Raw genomic sequence first — 24,884 nt, forward strand, 5'->3', positions numbered from 1 at the left:
GAACGGGCACATCCTTTCTATAAATGCATATTTCCATGGCAACCCTGAGGCTTGTTGATTTACCTAAGACAGCAACACGAGGGCCAGGAGGGATTTCCACCTGAAAGACAAAGCTTGTGTGTTTGTGTTTGTGTGTGGGATGAGGTTTAGGCTGTGGGTGTGGGATTATTGCGTCTGGATATAAAATGACCACAGGGAGAGAAGGAACACACGATTACTCAGTAAGGTAACGCACTTCAGCTTTTAAATATACAAAACTAACGACCAATTAACAACCTCAAATCACCAATACTACGCCTGAATACAGAATAATTAATTGCAGAATGTTGGAAAAAAATCAAATCATCCCGAACGAGCCATCTTTCACTTCATCTTTCTCTCATTTCTTCCTCATATGAAGGAATTTTCTGGATGTTTTATTGAAACCTAAACAGATCATCCATCCATCCATTATCCAAACTGCTTATCCTGCTCTCAAGGTCGTGGGGATGCTGGAGCCTATCCCAGCAGTCATTGGGTGGAAGGCAGGGAGACACCCTGGACAGACCGCCAGACCATCACAGGGCCCACACACAGAGACACACACACACACACACACACACACACACACACACACACACACACACACACACCTAGGGACAATTTAGTACAAGCGATTCACCTGACCTACTTGTCTTTGGACTGTGGGAGGAAACCGGAGGAAACCCACGCAGACACGGGGAGAACATGCAAACGCCACACAGAGGATGACCCGGGATTACCCCCAAGGTTGGACTACCCCGGGGCTCGAACCCAGAACCTTCTTGCTATGAGGCGACTCTGCTAACCACTGTGCCACCATGCCGCCATTTCCATATCACTCCCATTATTATTTTTTTAGGGGTTCAAGCACTATTTAGCCAAAAGTATTAATTACATAATAAAATTAACTGATATACCTTTTCTAAACAGATCACTGAATGGTAAATTTATGTGTGTGAACACATTCTAGCACACAGAAAATAAGTCCGGAAATTTAAATCCGTGTTTATTCACATCATTACATTAACCAGCGCTTTTTTGGCCCTCACACCCACAGTTCCCACACTACAATGCGGTACATCGGCCATTTGCTCCACTTTCTCCACTCATATTGGCTAAGGGAGCAGTGATACGGTGAGCGGGGGCCCATATGTACCAGAGCCGGGGCCAGCTCTACTGTTGGCAGGTGGCGGAGCCATGATCTGCGTATTCAACCACACAGCTACCTATTGTAGTCCCTTTTCCCCTCCCTGCCTTGATCCAGGATTAACTATCAAACAGACTACAATGCAGGTTACCAGGGTTTGGGAACAATTCACTGAGACAATCAGTTGATTAATTTCAAACGATTTTCCTCTGTCACCGAGCATATAATAATCCTTTTTTTTTTACCTCCACATCCTCCTCCCCTTTTTAATCAACAAATTAAGCATAAATCATGTTTGATCTTTATTTACCAGTTGCTTGGCAGTTGGTAGAGGTCAAGAGAGATTACGGGACCCTCCGATAGTCTGCAAACAATCAGTGCATTCCTCTTACGAAACGCAAACAGAAGGGATGAAGGCAGGTGTATAAATCTAAGAAAATGTATCTAATAAAATTTTAGTTTTCCTATTTAGGAAAGAAAAAAAAAAGGTTTCTCTCAAATGGTACCGCTGTAACTTAGCTCTCATACTCCAGAAGGGTACAAGAACATTCCAGCAGGTTCTAATGAGTAATACATCGCCCTGTGAGCATTACATAGCGTGATAATTTGGCAGAGAGACAGTGTGATATGATTTAACAAGCTATATTTTATCTCAACCACCTTTATGTCATCTCATAAATCTGCTCCCACTAACTCTGCTGCATAAGTCCAGTTGTTCTAATGTTCAGGTTTTCCTACAGGCAACTGACTGGACAGCCTATCATATATGAGAGACAGGCAGGTGAGGAGGTCCTGATTATCTGACACAAACTGATTGTGTCAGGGCTCAAATTGGATAGCAAAAAAAAACCCTTTTAAACACCATGTTCACTTTTATTTCAGGTCACTCATAGCTGGAAAGGTCAAGTCATTTTTTGCAGGAAGGGAGGGATTTAAAAAAAAAGTCACAAACACATGATCTATGCATATGGTGAATAGACTATCTTCAAAAAAGGGCTTTTTTCCATTTATTTATCAATTGCCCTCCACTGTCTGTGGTCTCATGCATCTCTATATAATCAGTGAAATGTTCCTTGTTAACCCACTGTTAAGTCTTTACGAACTGTCCACCCAGAAATCCTCTCCATACAGCACACAAAACAAAAGCGGCATGCATGACCACAAAAGAGAAAGTCATTTACAAAATGTCCTGATTATGTGGGTTGTGTAATGTAAAACAATTTGCCTGATTACTTCCAATTGATTCAGCCTTACATTTAAAGCCTTCGTGTGCAGCCTGGTAACTGCGCTGTGCTTTGCTGGCGGGCGGGCGCGGTATTAATTTCGCCGATGCATGGCTGAGCCAGCTTACCGTCAAAGCTAAAGCCTCCTGGGTGCAGCTAAACCTGGGGAGGCTAAACTAGATGCTAGCTAGTAGCTACCTGCTACATCTGTTGGCCAAAGCCCCCAGGGATTTGTCTGTGCCACAAAGTGAATTAAAGCTGACCTTCTGAGATTGACGGAGAGCGAAAGACACGAGTTGGGGATACTGTGGAATTCACTATGGCCTGAGGTCAGGCTGTCTGTAGCTGTGAAAGACAGCTACAGTTGGTGTGTGAATGTATGTCAGAAAGAGAGAGAGCAAGAAGGTGTGTGTGTGGGTGCCTCTCACCTGACTGTTGATATCCGCTTTATTCTGTAGTAGTACAGACACCAGCTCTTTGTGTCCTCTGTCACAGGCCCAGTGCAGGAGAGCTCGGCCCTACAATTGCACACAACACACACACACACACACACACACACACACACACACACACACATATATATATAATCAGAGAAATCAAACAAAGTATTGAATATTACTACAGAGCACAAAACAACAGACAACCAGAATGATGGCCCCATCACTCTTCCACCCCTCCTCCTAACGAAGTAAACTCCAGCATCTCAAAGTTAACTTGACTTCAATCTCTTTGTCTACCGCTAGAAAAAAAAATTATGCATAATACCATTCAGAACACACAGCCTTTGAACTTTAACTACACAACGAGCTGCTGAGCAGAATGAGCTGGGGGCCAGCAGGAGACGCATAGATCAGTGTGTGTGTGTGTATTCATCTGCTTTTTTCAAGCTTGTGTGTGTGTGTGTGTGTGTGTGTGTGTGTGTGTGTGTGTGTGTGTGTGTCTGTGTATATGGCAGAGGGGCAGTAGGGGTTTCAGGCATGGCCCAGAGACTCTGGGTGAGATTGCAGACACCTACACAGTCTTCCCCTACAGCTTGATTGATGGGGGCTTGTGGACAGAACGAGAACAGTCACCTTATCAGCAACTCACTACTCTCTCTTGCTCCCTCTTTCCCAATCACTCACACACACACACATGCACACTCGCACACACTTGCACACATGCATAAATGTATGCACACACTCTCCCTCCCTCCTTTGCTTAGGTCCAAGCCCGCTGTTCCAATAAAACCACACAAGCTCATTTTTCAGTGAGGCCAATTAGGTAAAGCAAACTCCCTAAGTCCTATTCTGTTGCTTAAATCATATTGATCACCATGGCTGCATGTTAAAATGGATATTTATGAGCCAGGCCAGAATACCAATAACTTTTTCTCCCCCCCCCCCCTTTCTCCCTCTCAACACGAACCAGACCAGCTTCATATGGGTGGTCCCTTATAACTTCTACATCTGAGTGCATGCTGCACTAACTAAGCATTAAATGGGGTTTCTTGTGGCTCCAATTCTATAGATTAAATTGAATTAGCATGGAGAAGAATAATCATAATATTTCATTTTATGGAAGCGCCACTTCTAAAAACTTTGGACTAGGTTTGCTCTTTCCTAAGTTTGCATTCAATGAATGTGGCCTGTTCCCTTTCTAATATTATAAATTCAAACATAACACAAGTGTATCCAAGCATAAATAAGTAGCCATGGGAAATAAAAAGAATATAGGGAATAATGGCTCTCTTCTATATATGCAAACAGTAGATAGAAAGTCATTAAAAGTCTATTTATTTGAATGGCATTATCTAATAACTTAACAGGGATATAACAGTTTTTCTCTACAACATACTATTCAAACTTTAGAATAATAGCATACTACAAAGACACCATTGCTGAAAGAAATCTACACCGATCTGTGCAATATTTGGTAACAGATGTTGGTCTGACACCATGGTGGAAAAATCTATTAGGGAATGTTAACTATAGGCAATAAATGTTAAGCATTCTTTGTTTAAACAGAGAGTGGGGTAAAAATTATGCATTCTTCTCATTCTGAGGTGGCATCCCAACCTAATGCTCTATTGCTGGAGACAAAAGCAGCTCCAGTGTTAGGTTGTCAGTGTGTTTAGTGAGGGATTAGTGGCAACAAGCAGTCGTGAAAGACAGGCTCTGACCGACAGCTGGAGCAACAGCACGCATGCACACACCACTGCTGACTTTCCACCCTTCTGTCTGTCTCAACACTTCTCCAAATCCAGAGCTGTGGAACCACAATAAACGTTGCCTAGCGTAAAAATTCCCTACTGCCCTCTGCTGCCGACCATACTGAATTACAGGTTAGTAAGCTGGCCCATAACAATGGCAATGGACAGACAATGCGCTTTCATGCCTAAGGTCCTCAGCCATCTGGCATTTGACTGGGGACCCACCAACTGCTTGCTCATCTGAAGAATAGCTGTGATGAAAGAGAGGGAGGGAGCCAGAGAGAGGAGAGTAAGCCATTTGGCCTGGCTGATAAATGAATCAAGGGCAGATGAATAGATTTCAGGGTCAGATCGGAAAACACCTCATGATAGTAATGGCTTAAGCCGTTCACACAAATTACACGCCCCTGCCTGAGGAGTGATTCCCATGTGTTGCTCATGCAAAACCATTACATGACAATTTTTATAAAATAGCACTTCCAGCTAACCCCAATACTTTCCTCTGTATGATTTCCTGATTCAGTAGCATTTCTTTTGTGATAACTGATCCTTACGGGGATATGTCTGTTCATCCCCCTCCAAAGGGAGGTCAGAGAACATGGTCGGCAGCAGAACTTTGATACCCCTGAAGTTGGTCAAGAGTTTATATCTTGCTCACAGACACTTCAACATGTCATAGGCAAAAGTGGATGTCTAGCTAACATGGGGGACTTGGACCCAGGCCTTCAATGGTCTCCCTACAAACTACACTGCTCCACTTAAAATTAAGCATGAAGTTGTTGTGGTTAGAGGCTATCTAAGTAACATTATCAGCAGCCACTCTCACATGACACTGTTACGGTTACAGTTTTGAGGTTATTGGCTCGGTATTATTTAACTCACCTCTTCATCTTTGACATTGACATCCGCTTTCTGGGAGCTGATGGCCATGCTGACGTGGTCAATGTTGTTTTCTCTGCAGTAGTCAAAGATGTTCTTATCTTCTTCCCTGAGAGATGCCGAAATGTGTGAGAGAGACAGTCGAAGTGGGGAGAGAGAAAGAGACGGCCGGAAATGCCGAGAGAGGCAGACAGAGAGAAAGACAGAAAGAGATTCAGTCAACTTCATTTCTGGGGAAGTGCAACTGTTTGGCTCAGTATGTGCAGGAATTGTGTGTGTACACATACCAAGTGTGTGTATGTGTATGAAAGGAAAGCATCAAAAAAGCATCATGTTGCTAGAGGAGTCAACTCTGTGACACAGTATGATGAGAACATGGATGTTTACCCAATGTCTACATCTCACAACAAAACACCGGCTACATGTGCCGCATCTCTTGGGAACACTGGTGCATGTATGTTTGCACACACAGTCGCTGTCCTAGCTCTGATTATATGTCTATGTTTCTAATCACCTCCTGGTATTTGGGGGAGAAATGAGTGCTGGGGGTGAGGCCCGGCACGGTGGTGGTGGTGGTTGGGGGGGGGCTAAATCTCATTTAGAGCTTTACGCCTTTCTCCTCTCTTAGCCATGCTGGCCCTTCAGATTAATTGAATTTAATTCTATTGTCTGACAGAAACCCCTCTCAACCGCTGCATCACCCCTCCCACCCAGCGGTTCAGCCATAGCCAAGGCCAGTTTCCCCAGCTTCTGTCTCTCGGCTGCTTGGTCCGGGTTCTTGGGCCAAGTCCACCACACAGGACCTTCCTCTGCCACATATCCCACAGTACTCAGCACAGCCAAGCGCCTGCCAAACAGCAATCTCCTTTTACTTTCTTACACGATGGATGCATACTGAGAGACTGGGCTGATGCGGTTCTGTGTAGCACAGCAAGCTGAGTTTGTTACAAAGGCTGCCAAATGTTAAGGCTTGATCACTATTGGAGCTACCCGTCAAGGCAATATGAAACACGTGGGACTGTGTCGTGCTTTGGATGACTGTGTCCAGCAAATAACACATGATAACATGAGCTATGTCAATGCCGACTTCTTCTTCTTAAAAAAAAAAGGGGGGGGGGGATATAGTTTGGCAGCATCGCAAACCCTCCCTTGTCCATGTCACCGTCAAATCCTATACCAAAAACTACACTTCCATCTAGGCGTCACTGCCCAGTTCCTCAGTCAGCCCTCCACGAAGTCCCTGAGACTAATTTAGATTTAAATTGATTTTCCACTGTTAATGAACTCACTGCAATTAGAATCATTTAATTTTACCTTGATTTTATTGCTTAATATATCAAAATGTCAGTGGGGGAATTTCAGATTTAACATACACTCATTTCAGGTTTTAAAGTAATGATTCAAAAGGATATGCGGACTTTCGATATCTGTTCCTTGTAGCTATAACAACTACGTCTTAGACCTGTGTTGACCAGGGGGACCAACCCGTTCCACTACAAGCGAGTGGTTTGGTTGGTAGCTGGTAAGCCAGTCTAGCTCAACAGGGAATATAGCTAAAATTGAATGAAAAGCAGCAAAAAGTTTGCTCTCATTCCAGCATCTCTCCAGCTCCCTTTCTAAATCATCCTATCTACTCTTACTTTCTTCACGATGTTTCTCCCCTCTCGCTCTCCTCATTACCTCCCAGTTTTCTCCCTGTGCCCCCCCCTCCTTCCTCCTCATCAGCCTGTGATGAATTATGAATAACTCATTACACTTTTATCACTGCCAGGCTACGTATGAGCACATTCATTTGCATACCGCTGATTACCACCACCATGTTTATTCATGAGTCTCCGGGCAGGGCCACACCCACTTCCCTGCCTGATGGCCGCGGTGACCCAAAGTGTCTCTGTCGCGTGGCCACCATCCGTCTCCCCCGGCAACTAATCAATAGGCCAGCTCATCAGTCTTTTGACGATGGGCAGACATGGCTGGCCCGACAGGCACATGACCCACACCCACATTATGTACCAGAGAGTGCAAGCCTGCTCATGCACATATTTTCCCACTCATATGAGTTGTGGATGTATATAGCTTTAGATTAACAACCAAAGGCATCTGATTTTGTTTACATGTGGATGCATACATTCAAAATATTGGAATTTAGTGGCGAGTGCAGCACAATGGAAGTGTGAATAAACAGAGAGAGAGAGAGAAAGAGAGAGAGAGCGAGAAGCTCTGTGCAAGCTATAGGCTATAAACAAACTCATGATTAATGTGAACCCTGCAAACAACGTGACATCAACAGTGCCGCAATGCAAGCTGGGAAGGTCACAGCCTACTCTGTCATCCCACCAGCCAGCTACCATGGGTTTTTTGTGTGTGCAGTGTGTGTATATGCGTATATGTGTGTGTGTGTGTGTGCATCCAGCAGTGGCTAGTGTACCGGCAGATATGTCCTTCATCCATCAGGCTAAACTGGCCATACTAGTGGAGAACACTCATCTACCTGGCATTGGCTCTACTGATCAACACTACAGCACACCATCCATCTCACACACACACACACACACACACACACACACACACACACACACACACACACACACACACACACACACACACACACACACAACGCAATCTACAATCTATCACCAAATCCACTATAGGACCCAAGTTTAAGCTCTCAACATGGCCAAGCCCCATGAAAGTATGAGCAACAATAAGAACCCAAATAACTCAGCAACTGGCTTCCATCAAGTTGTCTGGAGAACGCCTATCGCCCAACAACAATACCTCCAGTGTTTATCAGGAACCCCTTTTCAAAGTATGTGAGAGAATTACAAATGTAGCATACAAACCCTCCTCAATCACATACAGCTCAGTTCACTAGTCCAGGGATATCGCTAATCAATCCAGCCTTTGTCAATTCAAACCCTACACCCACGCCATGATTGAGATGAGCAATGAGCGACGCAATTAACTCCCTGTCTGGTTAACAGGTGCTTAGCTGTTTAATATGGAGTGGGCTGAGTGTGTGTGTGTTTGTTTGTGTGCCCAGGAAAGAACACACACACATACACACATGCACACATACACACACGCATGCATGCATGCACGCATGCCAAGCGGAAATTAGAATGCAATGGAGCAGTGAGTGTGACAGTTCCAGCAGGTTCCACCAGGTTTTTAGATGCAAACACATTGTGCTGGGTATGTGTATGTGTGCCTATGTGCGCCTGTGTGTGTAAACGTGTGTATGTGCCATGTTAATGAATTCCTATTTCCTGGTTTCCCTCGGGAAATTGGCACCGCTGGCTATCACCAAGGGTGGCATCGTCCTGGGAACCTGCTTCTGCTGTACACGGTAACTCCCCCGTTTGCCTCTCCTTCCTCCGCTAGACTAACCCCAACCCACACCCCATCCCCTAAAAAATAAAAATGTAATTAAAAAGGGGGGATTCTGGCCACCTCTACTATACACCGTGCATGCTAATCACTTACAGTCATTTAGAAGAAAAACCGGCAGAATTCACACATCTAATTTTCATCTCCAAAAGGGTCCTTTTTTTACACTGAAATGAAGATGAGCTTTTTAAGCTTGAGTAAGTCTGCCGGGCAAGAGTAAATGGAAAATATATTTCATTAACATAAATCAGAACTGTATGAGGTCTCGGGGCTCTTACTGTGGATATGGTCTGTTGACTATAGTCAAATACAGCATCAAGCCTGGTGGTTAACAGTGCTAGAGTTAGTCCTAGTTGACCTGAGTATTTAATAGGTGGCAATATGCAACTGTAGAAAGAGGCAGGATGAGTTGCATTACACTCAGGAATTGGGAAATGCTGCTCAGGAATGGCGATACCTCGGCATGTGAAATCTCAGGCCAGGGATAAATGCACAAACAAAATGAGCAAAATGCATTTGTGTGTGTGTGTGTGTGTGTGTGTGTGTGTGTGTGTGTGTGTGTGTATGAATGAATGAATGAAGTTTATTTCAGTGTCTTGTCATAAATGTGTCTTGTCATAAATAACCCACCCCTTACAGGATTATAAGGCACTGTTATAATATCAATTACAAAACAAATTTCATTTTCATTTACAATGTGTCCGTTTACTGCACGATAAAGTAATATCCTTAATGAGGAAAAAATAAATAAACTCAAAACATCAATTGCAAGTTGCGCTTTTACGTCTGTCCAAAGCCTTATAAATAAAATTTGCCAGGGCAAACTTGTTAGTATCAAACAACCACTTCAGTTTTTCTCCATCACTGAGCCAGAGCATTTCTACATGCTTCATGTGCAAGAAGATCATGGTAAAGCGGCAGTACATTACAAAATGGAATTCATTTTCAACTTCATTTTCATTTTGTGATCACCGAGCATATATTGCGTAATGGCATTCATATCTCCTTTACTTGTGTTTTGAAACAGAGGGTACTTACCAAGTTGGTGAAAAAGATTTGCTATGTCACTTTGCACATGCGCCTCCTATTGAGACATCCCAATGAAATATCTTTTTAGCTATTCTATCATTAGGCATACAGATTAGTCTGTTCCATAACCACAGAAAGTTGAGTCAGTTCATCTGGACACAACGTTTACTGAGAGAGAAAAGTATGAGAGAACTGACCACAGGTATCCCCACCCTTATACACAATACAGTGGCATAACAACAGAAAACAACGGTTCAGGGATGGCCGTTCCCTCTTCATACACACACACACACACACACACACACACACACACACACACATAGTATATGGTGGCACAGTGGTTAGCGCGGTCACCTCACAGCAAGAAGGTCCTGGGTCCTGCCCCAGTGCAGTGACGGGGACACTGTGCTGTAGGAGATGCCGTCCTTCGGATGAGATGTTAAACCGAGGTCCTGACTCACTGTGGTCATTAAAGATCCCATGGCACTTATCACAAAGAGTAGAGGGTTCCCCGGTGTCCTGGCAAAATTCCCAACCTGGCTCTCTCCATCTGGCCACCTAATTGGCTCCCTGATTCCTCCCTCTCCACCTCAAGCTGATGTGTGGTGACTGTTCTGGCATAAAATGGCTGCCGTGCATCACCCAGGTGGGTGCTACACATTGGTGGTGGTTGAAATGAGTTACCCCTTTCAATGTGAAGCACTTTGAGTGTCTAGAAAAGCACTATATAAATGATCAGCTGTCAATGACAGCTGATGATTGCTTATGGCATGAGACAGGCTTGTACTGTCTCATAAAGAATTTACTTGAGATATATATATATAATCTTAATATTACGCTCCTCATTTGTTGAGCACTTTTATTTACACCATTGATAGTTTCTGGGGAAAAAACGATGTGTGTGTGTATATATATATATATATATATATATATATATATATATATACATCTATAGTGGGTGGGAAGATATATATTCCATATATAGTGGAATATATATCTATATAGTATATATAGATATATATTGCAATGAAACCTTCAATATAGAAAAACGAGCTCAACAATTCAGGAGCAAAGATATATTTTATAGTTCAAAGTTGTTAAATGGCAGAACAAGCCTGTTTTGCTGTTGGCACTGAACACAAAACAGGCTTGTTCTACCATTTAACAACTTTTAGCTATTATATATATATCAACACGGATACAGGAAAAAAGATTTTAATGCATAGCAGTACAGGCCTGTTTCGTGCGTCTCGCACTCATCAGCTGCTAATGTTTTTTTGACAACGAATCATACAGTTACGTTGCCGAGCGTCACACCCCTAATTTCGGTTGGACAGCGACCAATCAGATGGGTAAACATTCAAATTATAACAGCCAATGGGGTAGCCAATGAGTGCGAGACGCACGAAACAGGCCTGTACTGCTATGCATTAAAATCTTTTTTCCTGTATTCATGTTGATATTCCGCTCCTCATTAGTCAAGCACTCAACACCATTGACAGTTTTGGAAAAAACGATATAAACTATATATACGTACATATATACTGATGTGGGAAAAAAGTTTTAATGCATAGCAGTACAGGCCTGTCTCGCACGAAACAGGCCGCATCTGTATTGATATTCCGCTCCTCATAAGTTGAGCACTTATAACACCATTGACGGTTTCGGGAAAAAACGCTATATATATATATCAATACAGATGAAGGAAAAAAGTTTTAATACATAGCAGTACAAGCCTGTTTCGTGCATTGCACACGAAACAGCAGCTGATGAGTGCGCGACGCACGAAACAGGCTATATACATACGTACAGGCTATACATATGTTTTAATTAATTAATAATTAATGTTATATATGTATATACTTATTTTTAAATTAATTAATAATTAATGCTATACACACACACACACACACACACACACACATATATATATACCCATAATATCATAAATTATTATCATAAAATCATATTCATTCATAATATATAATCATCCAAACTGCCAGTTCGGCTATTGAGATCCCCACAAATATAAATAGCATTGGTTTACGTACACAAATATACCTGGCTCAACAGACGACTAAATAAGGCAGATGGATCCCTGCCCCATGGGGAATGTTCAGGCGGTAGATAACAAGAAAACACAACAAAGCTTTAATCTGACCATCTATGTTCGAAACGTAACCCAATAATACCATCAAGAGATATCAGTAACTTCAATCATATATGTTTTTAATAAATGTGACTTGATAAATGTGTGTGTGTGTGTGTGTGTGTGTGTGTGGCAATTCATGCAAGGCCTAAAACATCTATTTCAAGACACTCTAACAGGATTTTGACTGCAATTCTGATGTGTGTGTATGCATGTGTAGGTACACTGATGAGCCAAAATATTATGACCACCTGGTTAATATGCTGTTTGTCCTCTGGCGCCAGCCTGCTGAAGCATGGATTCTACAAGACTTCTGAAGGTGTCCTGTGTTATCTGGCACCAAAACATTAGCAGCAGATCCTTCAAGTCCCATAAATTGTGAGGTAGAGTCTTCGTGGATCAGACTTGTCAGTCCAGTACATCTCACAGATGCTCAATCAGATTTCTGAACATGTTTGCAGTGTGGCAGGCCACATTATCCTGCTGAAAGAGGCTACCGCCATCAAGGAATAGCATTGGCATGAAGGGGTGTACCTGGTCTGGAATGATGTTTAGGTAGGTGGCACATGTCAAATTGACATCCACATGAATGGCCAGACCCATGGTTTTCCAGCAGAACATTGCCCAGAGCATCACACTCCCTCAACCAGCTTGTCATCTTCCCACAGTTCATCCTGGTGCGATCACTTCCTCAGGTAAAAGGCGCATGTATACATGGCTATCCATGTGATCTAAAAGCAAACGGGACTCATTGGATCAGGCAACCTTCTTCCACTGCTCCAAGGTCCAGTTTGGATGCTCGCGTGTCCATTGTAGGCATTTTTGATGGTGGACAGGGGTCATCATGGGCACTCTGACCGGTCTGCGACTACGCAGCCCCATACGCAGCAGGATGCGATGCAGTGTGTTGTGACACATTCTTCCCGTAACCATCATTAAAATTTTCCATGACTTGTGGCACAGTAGACCTTCTGTCGGTTCGGACCAGGCGGGATAGCTTTCGTTGCCCTCTTGCTTGATGAGCCTTGGGCACCCAACACCCAGTCGCCGGTTTGTGGTTTGTCCCTCCTTGGTCCACTGCCGGTAGGTACTCACCACTGCTGACTGGGAGCACCCCACAAGCCTTGTTGTTTCAGAGATGCTCTGACCCAGTCATCTGGACATAACAATTTGGTCCTTGTCAAAGTCACTCATGTCTTTCTTTACTCCTGCCCATTTCTCCTGCATCCAACACACTGACTATGAGAACTGCTGTTCATTTACTATCTAATCTAACCAGACCTTGACAAGTGCCCTTATTTGGAGATGATAAATGGTATTTGGTTCACATATGAGTGGTCATAATATTTTGGCTCATCAATGTATGCTGTATACATGTATACAACGTGTATGCTGTGCATGTGAGTGTTAATCTTTGTTTGCTCAACGTGGATACCTGATCATCTCTTCCTGGTATAAAGAGCTGACTGCTGGTCCTCCAAAGCCTGACCTCTTCTCTGCTCCCTGTTGCAAAGAAAAAAAACCGATTGGTCAAAGGATATCATTCATCATTCACCCAGGCAGATAGTAAATATGAAGTGCAACTACAATCTGATTATTATAATACCAGCTTTTTTGTATTCTGCCAGACTCACCACTATTTCAGTGATCACCGGTGGGGTGTGAGTGTAGCTCATAAATCAGTGTTTCGGCATTAGCCTAGTTGAGTTTAGCTTGACTCTACACTTTGCCGGGTTAGTTATCCTATGGACTGAGGCGATGGCCTCACGCCATTGTGCCTTCAGCACAAAAAAAAAAAAGGGCTGGCCTCATCTGTTCGTAATGAAAAGCTCTACATATAACATTTTCACTTGTTGGGGCATCTCCCTAGACGAATGGTTACAGCGCATACCACATGGCCACATGGTCACAACCATTGTTGGTTCAATTCCAGCCAGCAACCTTTGCTGCATGTCATACCCCTCTCTCTCTTTCCCATTTCCTGTCTGCCCTTTCACTGTCTAATAATAAAGGTAAAAAATGCTAAAAAAAAAAAAAATTCCACTTGTGGTATTCACTTTGCTAATGTGGGTCAAGGATGGACTCTAAAATAAGAATTCATTTTTCAATTAGCTTCATAGGCAACAGATATAGCTTACACAACAGACAGACATGACCTCATTGTCATGAATTAGTAACAACATGCAAGAGAACCCTATAAAATATATAAGGCCTGAATTGTGACTCTTGTTAATCTTCTTTTTTTGTTGTTGTTTATTTTCATGGCATTCCCTGACATTCCCTGACATTCAGCTTAACCAAGACTTTATTACCCAGTCTATTCTTCTCTTTCCCCCATGACTAACAAAGGAACCCGCAAAAATCCGATTTCAGAAAATGGGGGAGAACATGACAAGCAGAGCAGAACAACCGCGCAGGCACTTTTGAGAAAAACTAATTCACTTTTGAAACTCAGAATATTCGCTGAAGCACTGGCCCTGCCCCTCCTGCTATGTAATGCAATATAATGCCAGTGTCTGCTTAACAATAGAAGCAGGAACAGAGGTCACATTCAAGCCATTATTCTCTGCCCCACTTCTCTGTCTGTGTACCCCCTCTTGCACTGTTTTACTTTGTTTTGAAAGAGAATGGCTGCTTCACACTAATATGATCAGCTTCTATTCAGAGGGGCACTTGCGCATTTGCTGGCCTGCCTGTTGGGCTCACTCCTAGCATTGTGTGAATGCGGGGCAAAGTCAGCGAGTTGCCTCGCAGCGCAGCACCAGAGAAAAGAACATGTCAGGGCCAGACATCTAGCTGTGATAGTAGCTGACACTTACATTGTTAGGGTGACAGAAATGTGGAGGGATGGAAGAGGGGGTGGGCAGGAGTTGCACAAGAGAGGTGCGAGTGTGTTTGGAGCGAGACAAGAGAGGGAAAGGTAGGTAAGGGTGGTGGTGAAGAATAAAGGTGGGTTAGAAGCGGGGGGGGGGGAATAAAGGGATAATGGAGCATGGGAAGGGGTTAGGAAAAGCTGCATAAGTCGATATGAATTGAACAACTCAAGTGGCAGGCTTTGAGCAGCACGTACAGGAGTATCCCTCTTTCCCTCAACACAGGAAATATCATAGAACTCAAACCACTCTGGAACTGTTGTGTCCTGAAACTAAGCCACCATATTCCTGAATACAGCGTAGACATGGGTACACATCTGCTTTGATGGAAGATGGGCTGTTCAGGGATGGCTTTGCTGATTAAAGCTGTTTTCAGGGGCACCACATACTACACATAGCTGGATCATACACCACTAGCATACAGTTACTCTAGTTAGACCAGTCACATGTATGACTGGCCACTGGAAGAAAATAAGAAAATATAATGATCATAGCAGGGACACAGAGCATCATCTCAGAATAATTGTATCTTGTCAAATGTCACTGTAATATTTTCTGAATAACACATTTTCTCAAGCAAGTCCACTCGAGGATTTCAGTACCGGCTTTAATTCTAAAACCGACATATTGATCGGGATAGGATCCTCACTTCTAAACAAAATACATAGAGCAGCAATTTCGCAAAATAATTTGTTAAGTTCGGTATTGTCGTAAGTTCTTGTGTCCTTGTATATGCTCATGCATTATCTAGCAAACAACATGCGATTCCAAAAAAAACCCCCCAAAAAAAACAAAACATGCTGAAGATGAATCAGATGGAGTGTTGGCTGACAAGAACAAATGGGAAATGCCAGAAATTACTGCAATCACTGACACAAATAAAAAACTATCATATGCTGTGTAAAATGTGAAGTCTTAACATCTGAAACAGCTATGGAAATAAACACCCGCATGCTCTATGTGGATGCACAACCAATGCACCAAGTGCATCACAAATATTCAAAGCTGTGCTTTGTGCTTGTGTTTTTGAGAAGGTTGGCTTTCTTCAAGAATACTGAAGGAGAATGTTTTTTTCCACAAAAGGTTTGATAATAAGTCAGCATGTGGATTACTTTATTCATAATTTCCAACAAATCAAATGTAGTATGGAGTTTGTTAGCATACTGAAGCAAATCTTATTCATACAACTGAAATTTAGCTGTTTGGAGAATGGTATCATAAATTACGTGGTTTACATTTATTCTGTAGGCCTTTGCTTTGTTCGGCAATCTGTTTACTTTAAAGCATACCATAATTTACTCTGTATGTTTAACAACACAATATAGCTATTCAGAATGGTACAATAAAACCCTGAATCCCTACATAAAGACAGTACCATATTTAAATTAAAATAAACTAGTCTCTGTGTATTCACCACTATTGTCAATAAAGATTATATTTCTGTTGTGCTGGGGCATTGAGATCTCACAGCAGTTGGTACTGTAACTGATGTAAATATTACAGTAGCAATACTAACAGATGAGCAAACCAGTTGTTGCTACAACTCAGTGATTGGTGCACTTCCCTTGGAAGAATGCCATGGCAGGTGTCCATGGCGTTCTTCCCTTGGCACATACACAGAAGTGTGTAAAGACAGAAATGGTCTTGTGTGATCACACACACACACACACACACACACACACACACACACACACACACACACACACACACACACACACACATTTTTTTCCCCTCTCAAAAGTAAAAAGGTTTCTCAAATTATTCACACCCCAATATGTCATCAGTGTGAGGGTGGTTACCAGCTTTGGTTCTCTATTTTCGATCTCAAAAGTACAGAAACTACAACCATTAAAACCAGCAGCAGAGGAATTACATTATCAGACAGTGACCTCTGCTGTAAGTTTACTCCCCTGCATCCCAAACATTAAACAGTGAATGAGAACGATTTGATCAACCTTTTTTTCATCGCATATCATTTAACATCTGCTTTTACATCAACATATCATCAAAAGTATAAAACATAACATATCAAAGTAAAGCATAATCTGACAAATCTCAGTATAAGTTAGCAATTAAGAGCTAATATCTTAGATGATACAATATTAGACATGACTCCTCAGAAAGTTATTACCCACCTTGTAGCTGCCTTCAGGGTCTAGTGCATTGACACATGAGATATACTCCTGCATGGCCTGCTCTGCCTCCATGTCCCCAAGCTGTTTCCAGGCTTGCCTGTATCAATAGCAATGTTGTAATCATCGACAACAATACAACATCAACACTGACTTTCAGCACACTAATAGTCATTTAAGAATAATAATCAAGGAATCAACCACTTGTCAATGGTCTTTAGCGATACTGGAGTCAGTGGTACACTGAAATATTGTTAAGGATACACCTTTCACACTCACTGAGACATAGCTAGCACCTCCATGCACACATATATGGTTATCCCAGGTCTCAGTTTGTTACAAAGGGTGATCAGGCTTTTGCTGTTAGAGCCCCCACACTATGGAACTCTCTTCCTGTTGAACTAAGACTTACCAAGTCTCTAGCTTCTTTTAAATCTCATCTTTAAACTTTTCTTTTCATGAAAGCTTTCACAAATGTTTGATATTTGTTTTTATTTATTTACACTGTTTTTATTTTTACTCTTACTTATTTGGTCTTATTCTTATTTTTGCCTTGCCTGGTTTTATTTCTTTGTTATTCACGTTGTAACATTGTTTTGGAAAGGTGCTATATAAGTAAAGTTATTATTATTATTAATATTCATTCATTCATTCATTCATTCATTCATTCATTCATTCATTCATTATCCAAGCCGCTTATCCCAATCGGGGTCGTAGGATGCTGGAGCCTATCCTGACAGTCATTGGGCGGCAGACGAGGAGACACCCTGGACAGGCTGCCAGGCCATCACAGGGTTTATTATTATTATTAATATTATTATTCATTATTATTATTATTATTATTATTATTATCATCATCATATACTCAAAAAAATACAAATGTGAAAGTGTATATGTGCCTCCCCACACACACACACACAAATCTTTGTCTTTTTCACACACACACACACACACACAAATCCGTGTCTTTTTTGTTTCAGATTAACTGGTATCTTCATAGACAGATTATGTGAGAAAAGCCCCCAAGTGGCACGGATAGGCTTGATTAAACCAAACAATACATTAATAAAATACACCTCTTTCAACCATGGATATAATATCAGTTAAAGCCACCTTTAATATTAACAAATCCATAGCCTAAAACACCAGTGATGGCAAGCTGGTTATTGACTTGAATGACTCAGTCCTTCAACTATGCTGCAACAAATGAAATTACTAATAACAGCAACTTTATGGAGAAGCTCTGGTTTTAGGGCCCCCTGACCCTTTCGGTCCCTGGGCCTGTGCCCAGGTAGACCCGTTCGGTCATCCATCTATGGGTATCCTGATAAATGAGTTACAGTGGCACTAGAAAGTTTGTGAACCCTTAAGACGTTTCTGTGTTTCTGCATTAATTTGACCTAAAATGTGATCAGCTCTTCATCTATGCCCTAAACCTAGAGAAAGAGAACCCAATTAACACATTTTTTTTCATTTATTTATTCAGCAAAATGATCCAAGAGTAAATATCTTTGTTGGAGAAAGTATGTGATCGTCTAGGATTATTAGTTCAAGCCATGGATTAAAGGGGTAGTTGGAGTCAGGTTTTTCAACCAATGGGATGACAATCAGGTGTGAGTTCGGCAGGCTCTGCCCTATTGAAAGAACATAAACCTGGGTCTTCACTATCAAAGTCTGATCTTCACCATGCATGTTTGTGGAAGTGTGCCATGCCTCAATCAAACAAGATTCCTGAGGACCTAAGAAAAAAAGTTGTTGATTCTCACTAGGCTGGAAAAGGTTACAAAGCTAATTCAAAAGAATTTGGTCTCCACTAGTCCACTGCTGGGCAGCTGGTGTACAAATGGAAGGAATTCAATACCATTGTTACTCCCCAGGAGCGGTCATCCAACAAAAATCACGCCAAGAGAAAGGCGAATAATAATCCAGCAGGTCACAAAGAACCCCAGGGTAACATCTAATGATCTGCAGGCCTCTCTTGCATTGGCTAAGGTCAGTGTTCATGAATCTATCTTTAGGAAAACATTGAACAAGAATGGTGTGCATGGCAGGATAGCAAAGAGGAAGTCACTGTTCTCCAAGAACACTGCTGCCCATCCAAAGTTTGCTAAAGACCATGTGGATGAGCCAGAATGCTATTGGAAGAATGCTCTGTGGACAGAAGAGTCCAAAATAGAATTTTTTGGTTTCAAAGAGAAGTATCATGTTTGGCAAAAATGCAACACTGCATTCAAACATAGGAAACTCATCCCAACTATGAAACACGATGGTGGCAGTGTCATGGTTTGGGGCTGCTTTGCTGCCTTTGGACCAGGGCAACTTTCCATCATTGACGGGACTATGAATTCTGGATTGTACCAGTGAATTCTACAGGAGAATGTTAAGGTGTCAGTGTGTGAACTGAAGCTCAATAGAAAGTGGGTCGTCATGCAGCAAAACAACAACCCTAAATACACAAGTCAGTCTGCCAATGAATGTTATAACAGAAGAAATATAATGTTTTGGAATGGCCGAGTCCATAACACATTAGAAATGTTGTGAAGAGAGCAGTTCATGTAAGGGTATCAACGTTACTGAGTTGAAGCAGTTTTGTAAAGAGGAATGGCCCAAAATTCCTCCAAGTAGATGTGCAGGACTGATCAACAATTACTGGAAATGTTTGGTTGAAGTTACTGCTGCTCAAGGTTCACATACTTTTTCCAACAAAGATAAATGAATTTTTTATGTAATTTTTTTTTTTTTTTTAGGTTCGCTTAATCTAGTTTTTAGGACTTTGATGAAAATCTGATCACAATGTAGGTCAAATTTATGCAGAAATACAGAAAATTCTAAAGGGTTCCCAAACTTTCTGGCACCATGTTTTTGTAATGTAATTCATTTTTCCCAAGGGGAAACTAGAACCAGTTTAGGATGAGCTATGCTGAAAAGATTTACATTAACATATTCCCTAAGATAGATCATTAAAAGATGGCACATACCATTTTCTCTGTCCTTCAAAGTCAAAAAAGCCAGGCTTTGATGTATTGCACTTTCCAACTTTGACCTGTGAACAGTGGGGGTAAATTGCTTGCATTAGCGAAACACATTTTGATGAGTCTTTTTATCTATTATTATCGTGAAAATAATATACTACAGTCAGCGTTCGCCTAACTGCCATCTTATTCAATTCTTATAATGAATGTTTTCCTTATTTTATGTTGTATGTAGCGTGGGTGGTGCAGTTTTTTTAGAATACAACATCATTTCTCTATGGAGGATAATACAGTGCGTGAATAAGCACATATATTTCACCTATCATCAACTTATATCATCATATAACCCCCCCCCCCCCACACACACACACACACACACACACAACACACACACACATATATACAAAGAAATTGTCAGTGACATGTAAATGCCATCAGAAGTGATGAGATGGCCGCTCCGTCAGTTTTCCGTACAGTACAACAGAGCGAGATGGGCCTACGCAGCCACAGTGCTGCTGGATGTGATAATCACCTGTTTATAACGAGCATACAGGTACAACAACTGGTCCCTGCTGGCCGTCTGAACCAGACCCCGGAGACGGTCCGCCGCTACCTCAAACTCCTGTTCAAGTTCCTCCCCTTCCAGTCGGTACCCAACGTCAACTGCACTATAGTCAAACTTCGCAAGACCCAAATCCGAGTCGGAATCTGAACCTGCTCCGCCGAGAGGCTCTCCCGTGTCAGGCCGAGCTGGATCAGTACCCGAGCCCGTCGCTGAACCTGGGGAGGACGACGGCGACCGAGATGCCATTATTTATTTGTTTTGTAGTGTCAACGATTCCTGGACGTCGTAGACGTCGAATAAAAAACCTTGGGCGTTAGTTAACCGTCCTCACAGAGAGCTAGAGAACAAATAACAGGCGCTTTAATCCTTGGACTAACGTTGACAATCCCTTTTTTTTTTCGTGTGAAGTCGGATTTGTTTCTATGGTTGGTCCGTCATTGGTACAGTCCATTAAAACCACCGTCAGAAACTGCGACTGTAAATAAAGGTTCTCGTGGATTGTGCTTTTCCAATAAATTGTATTTACGTCCGATTTAGCCTGAGCAAATTGAAATAAACCGCTTGTATCACCCTCGAAAAATCGTTTTAGTCAAGAAAAAAAAAGTTTATCTCCGCTCTTATTGATCGTGTGTAGCAAACATTTGGTCAAATGGTGGATGAAAACTGACCTGTGTTTTCAGTCAATTCTTGGGATCAACAGAAAAGGGCCAGTCTTTCAAATATTCTTTGATTCTCCAAAAGTAACTAAATCGTCATATTTCCAACATTATTAATTTAAACTCTAGCCAACATTTAACGGACTTTCTTAGGACCCTGCGTGATAAGATAACCAAAAGCTTCATTTTTCTGTGTTGTGTGAGTACGTCAGTTTTCGTTAGCTTTCCGTGGTGCCTACCCATGATATACGTTTGGATTTAGGGTATAATTCGATTTTAAACCTTGTCCTTAATTTGAGTGCCGTCGAACAATTTCGTGACGTCTTAAGTCAAATTCTGCTGCTTCTGTACCATTAACATCATAATTTACATAAAGGCCAGTCGTAACTGAAGGCATTTGGTGCAAAAGGTTATTCCACTGAAAATGTAAATAAAACCGCTATTAATATACAGGTAGCAAAATGCATGAGCAGAGGGTCTCCACTAGATGACACTGTTGGCACAAGGCTCAGGTGTCCCCGCTCACTCAGCTCCGTTGCAGTCGTTACTGCTAATTGCGCAAGAGAGCCTCGTTATAACACAACGTGGGTCTAAATTAAAGTCGAGGTAAATGACAAATTAGGGCACCGGAATTTTCAAGAAGAAAATCAACAGAAAAAAAATCAAAATTAAAATTCCATTATTTTATGAATGAATGAATGAATGAAAGAATGAATACAAATTTAGCTTGTATCAGTTCACACATTTCAAGCCTTGCAAAATGTTGACACTAACACTTGGCCTAAAAATAGAGAGAGAGAAAAAAGCAAATTAAAAAGGGAATTGTTACGGGTCTGGAAAACTGACCAGCTGTTCAGAGTTATCAAGAACGTGAACTTGAGATGCCCCTGTCATTATTCTGTCTATGGTTTACCTACCCAATTGTATGGGGAACCTCAGCGACGCAGCCCACTTTGGAGCACAGATAAACATAACGATGCTCTCGTTAAACCACGGGCTGAACTTTTAACAATGGCAATTTTCACCCTCCGTTTTTATGCAATTTTTCTCTCTCCTCCAGGGCTTTATCTCCCGATCATAGATTACTTGGTTTTTGTCGGCCTTGGATTTTAAAGCCGGTTTATTGTAAAGGCGCATCCAATTTTCTCTGACCCTCGCTGCCATTTTCTAGAGCATAGTAAAACTGATACATTTGTCTGAATGCTGTCATATTCTACTTCAAATAATTGCGAGAGAGAGAGCGAGAGAGAGCGAGAGAGAGAGAGAGAGAGAGAGAGAGAGAGAGATCCATAATAACGGTTGAAAGTTACTTATTATCAGCTGAGAATACAAAAACGTTCTACAGGTCTGTCATTATAGATATAGGACGTTACGTATTGTATGTGTCACATATTGTATGCGACGATTAAACATTTCCAGACATTTAAGACAGACCAAACTGTTTTCGCGGATGGGGGGGGGGGGGGTTACGAGCGCACTGTGCTGACGCAACCACGCCGCGGCTCAAAGCGATGGTGGAGCGCAGAGTCCGCAGATCTGCCCGGGGAGGGACGGCGGAAAGTCGCTAAGGAATTCTTGCAGGCTCCCCTTACTATTACTAACATTATTATTATTATTATTATTATTATTATTACCATTATCCTCATCAAACCAGCGGTTAAAGAAAACGGAAGGGAGGTCGCTGGGGAGCAACTTTGCCGTCCCTCCGGCGACATAGTATGCGGGACGGGGTCCGTGCGGAGCGCAGTCATTCGTCGGGAGTAGACAGAAGTGGGAGTTGGAGGCGGCAAGTTGACCGAAACCTCCAAAGGCGCGTCAGCAGGCCGGGGAGAGGGAGGGGGGGGGACAGTCGCTGTCGCACCCGGGATTAACGGAGCTTTGAGGAGGGGGGCGGATATCGTTGTTCCGGCAAAATGAAATTCGCGGAGCATCTCGCGTCCCATATCACCCCAGAGTGGAGGAAACAATATCTTCAATATGAGGTAAAAATCAACACAAGCTTTATTTTTATTTTATTTTTATTTTTTTTGCCTCCCGATTTTTTTTTTTTTTTTTTTAGTGATTTGTCATGTGGAAACTATTCGTAAAAGCTTCTCCTTTATTCCCTTGATTGTTAAGAGGTCATGGGGAAAAGGAGAATCGGTGTTGGGATTTTAGTTCAAAACAAGTATTTCTGAGTGGTTTCCCAGTCCAGTGACTCTTGCTATACTACTCAGAGCAGTCTGGTCAGGCTGCCAGATAAGAGCTCTATCAGAGATGAGGGCTGTCCCTTTGTTTACGGAGGGCAGACACACTGCAGCTGTAACCAGCCGTGCTTAGCAGGTACACAGCGGTGGGTTTTATCTCTTTTGACGGAACCTGAAGTATGGTGGGGGGATTCTTTCTTTCTTTTCTTTTCTTGACACATTTGAATAATTCTAACTTTTGAAATGAGTAAAATGTTTTTCTTCTTTCTTTTTTTTTTGCCCAATATCTACAAAACCCAAGTGACACATGGAACACATTTTATTGTGCTGCTGGCCTACATGTTTTACTATTTCTATATTATGATTATTATAAAACCCCATTTTAAATGACCTCACACATGCAGGTTCATTACATTCCTCAGTTTTGTTTTTTTCTGTTATCAGGCTGCAATGATCTGTTTTGCACACAAATGACACCTGAAAAACTATACCAGTTGTCTGCTTCATTTGTTTTTTTAATTCAAATAAAACATTTTTGGCCATTGACTTGCAAATCAATTGAACAAAAGGATGAGCTTTTATTGGGGGCAAATTGTGAAAAGCCCCTTGTACTTTTCCCTTGTTATCATAATTGCAATAGTAACCGGTGATACTTCATTTACAAGTGGATGTGATAGATGCAGATGTGGTGATTTAAATGGTCAGTAAGTAGCAGGGGCTGCCTCGACAAATCCCCCTGCTAATCCCAGTCCAGGAACATATACTCTGTCTGCTGCATGGCTGTCTATGTAGTTTTGGACAGAGCATCTGGAAACTGTAGTGTACACACGGGGTGTTTGTTGGGCAACGTCTTTTACAGTGTTTTTCATTTTTCGTACCCCTCTTCTGTCTGGTTCACCTTGAGAGCTCGAGTGCAAACATGCAGTGACAGGACAGGCTGCTGCTTTCCATTTAGCTCTATGAATTATAGACAAAGACCAGTTCTCCTCAGCCTCAGCAGCAACTCATCGCAATGTTTCCATTGTGAAAATATGATCTGGTCTGGTCTTGAAGAGGACTACAAAAGTGGATGTTTGCTACAACAGTAATTTGGGATCTGCACAGTTTTTGAAGGTGTTAATGAATTATGTGTTGTGCTTAGTGTGAATGAAAATCCAAGTAAATGGGAACTGCAAGGAACAAATAATGTCAGATTAATGGTGAATGCGTTAGATGTCGAGTAGAACAGCGGCACAGTTTTATTTGAATTCAAATCTAAGGTATGCATACAGTATCTGGGGTGTTTGTATGTACAAACTGACGCATTGTGAGACTGGGGGACAGATGCACGGCCATACCAGCCATTTTACACCTCCAGTCTTTGGCTCGACGCTCAAATGCTGACCTGAGATGGATGGTGATGGATTTTCCTTCCGCTCAGCGTTTGGTCTGGTTGTTTTGTAGCATTGTTATCAGCATTATAATCTTGAAT

The 24,884-nt window shown here is 42.0% G+C and overlaps 2 protein-coding genes across 3 annotated transcripts in view; one reads left to right on the forward strand and one right to left on the reverse strand.

Moving 5' to 3' along the window:
- The window catches only part of acbd6 (acyl-CoA binding domain containing 6), a 40,998-nt gene extending 20,014 nt beyond the window's left edge, over nt 1-20,984 (reverse strand). The window contains exons 1-6 of the mRNA XM_056277396.1: nt 20,539-20,984; nt 20,013-20,077; nt 17,038-17,134; nt 13,465-13,532; nt 5,465-5,570; nt 2,820-2,909 (exon numbers count right to left, since the gene is read on the reverse strand). Coding sequence (XP_056133371.1) covers nt 2,820-2,909; nt 5,465-5,570; nt 13,465-13,532; nt 17,038-17,134; nt 20,013-20,077; nt 20,539-20,817 — 705 coding nt within the window. The 5' untranslated portion in view covers nt 20,818-20,984. The remainder of the gene's footprint in view (nt 1-2,819; nt 2,910-5,464; nt 5,571-13,464; nt 13,533-17,037; nt 17,135-20,012; nt 20,078-20,538) is intronic.
- Nucleotides 20,985-23,140: 2,156 nt separating this feature from the next.
- The window catches only part of xpr1a (xenotropic and polytropic retrovirus receptor 1a), a 107,829-nt gene continuing 106,085 nt past the window's right edge, over nt 23,141-24,884 (forward strand). For both annotated transcript variants that reach the window (XM_056277733.1, XM_056277732.1), the window contains exon 1: nt 23,141-23,209. In XM_056277733.1, the coding sequence (XP_056133708.1) occupies nt 23,141-23,209 (69 nt within the window). The remainder of the gene's footprint in view (nt 23,210-24,884) is intronic.

The sequence above is a fragment of the Lampris incognitus genome, chromosome 3 (genome assembly GCF_029633865.1).
Source record: "Lampris incognitus isolate fLamInc1 chromosome 3, fLamInc1.hap2, whole genome shotgun sequence".
Classification (NCBI taxonomy): Eukaryota; Metazoa; Chordata; class Actinopteri; order Lampriformes; family Lampridae; genus Lampris; species Lampris incognitus.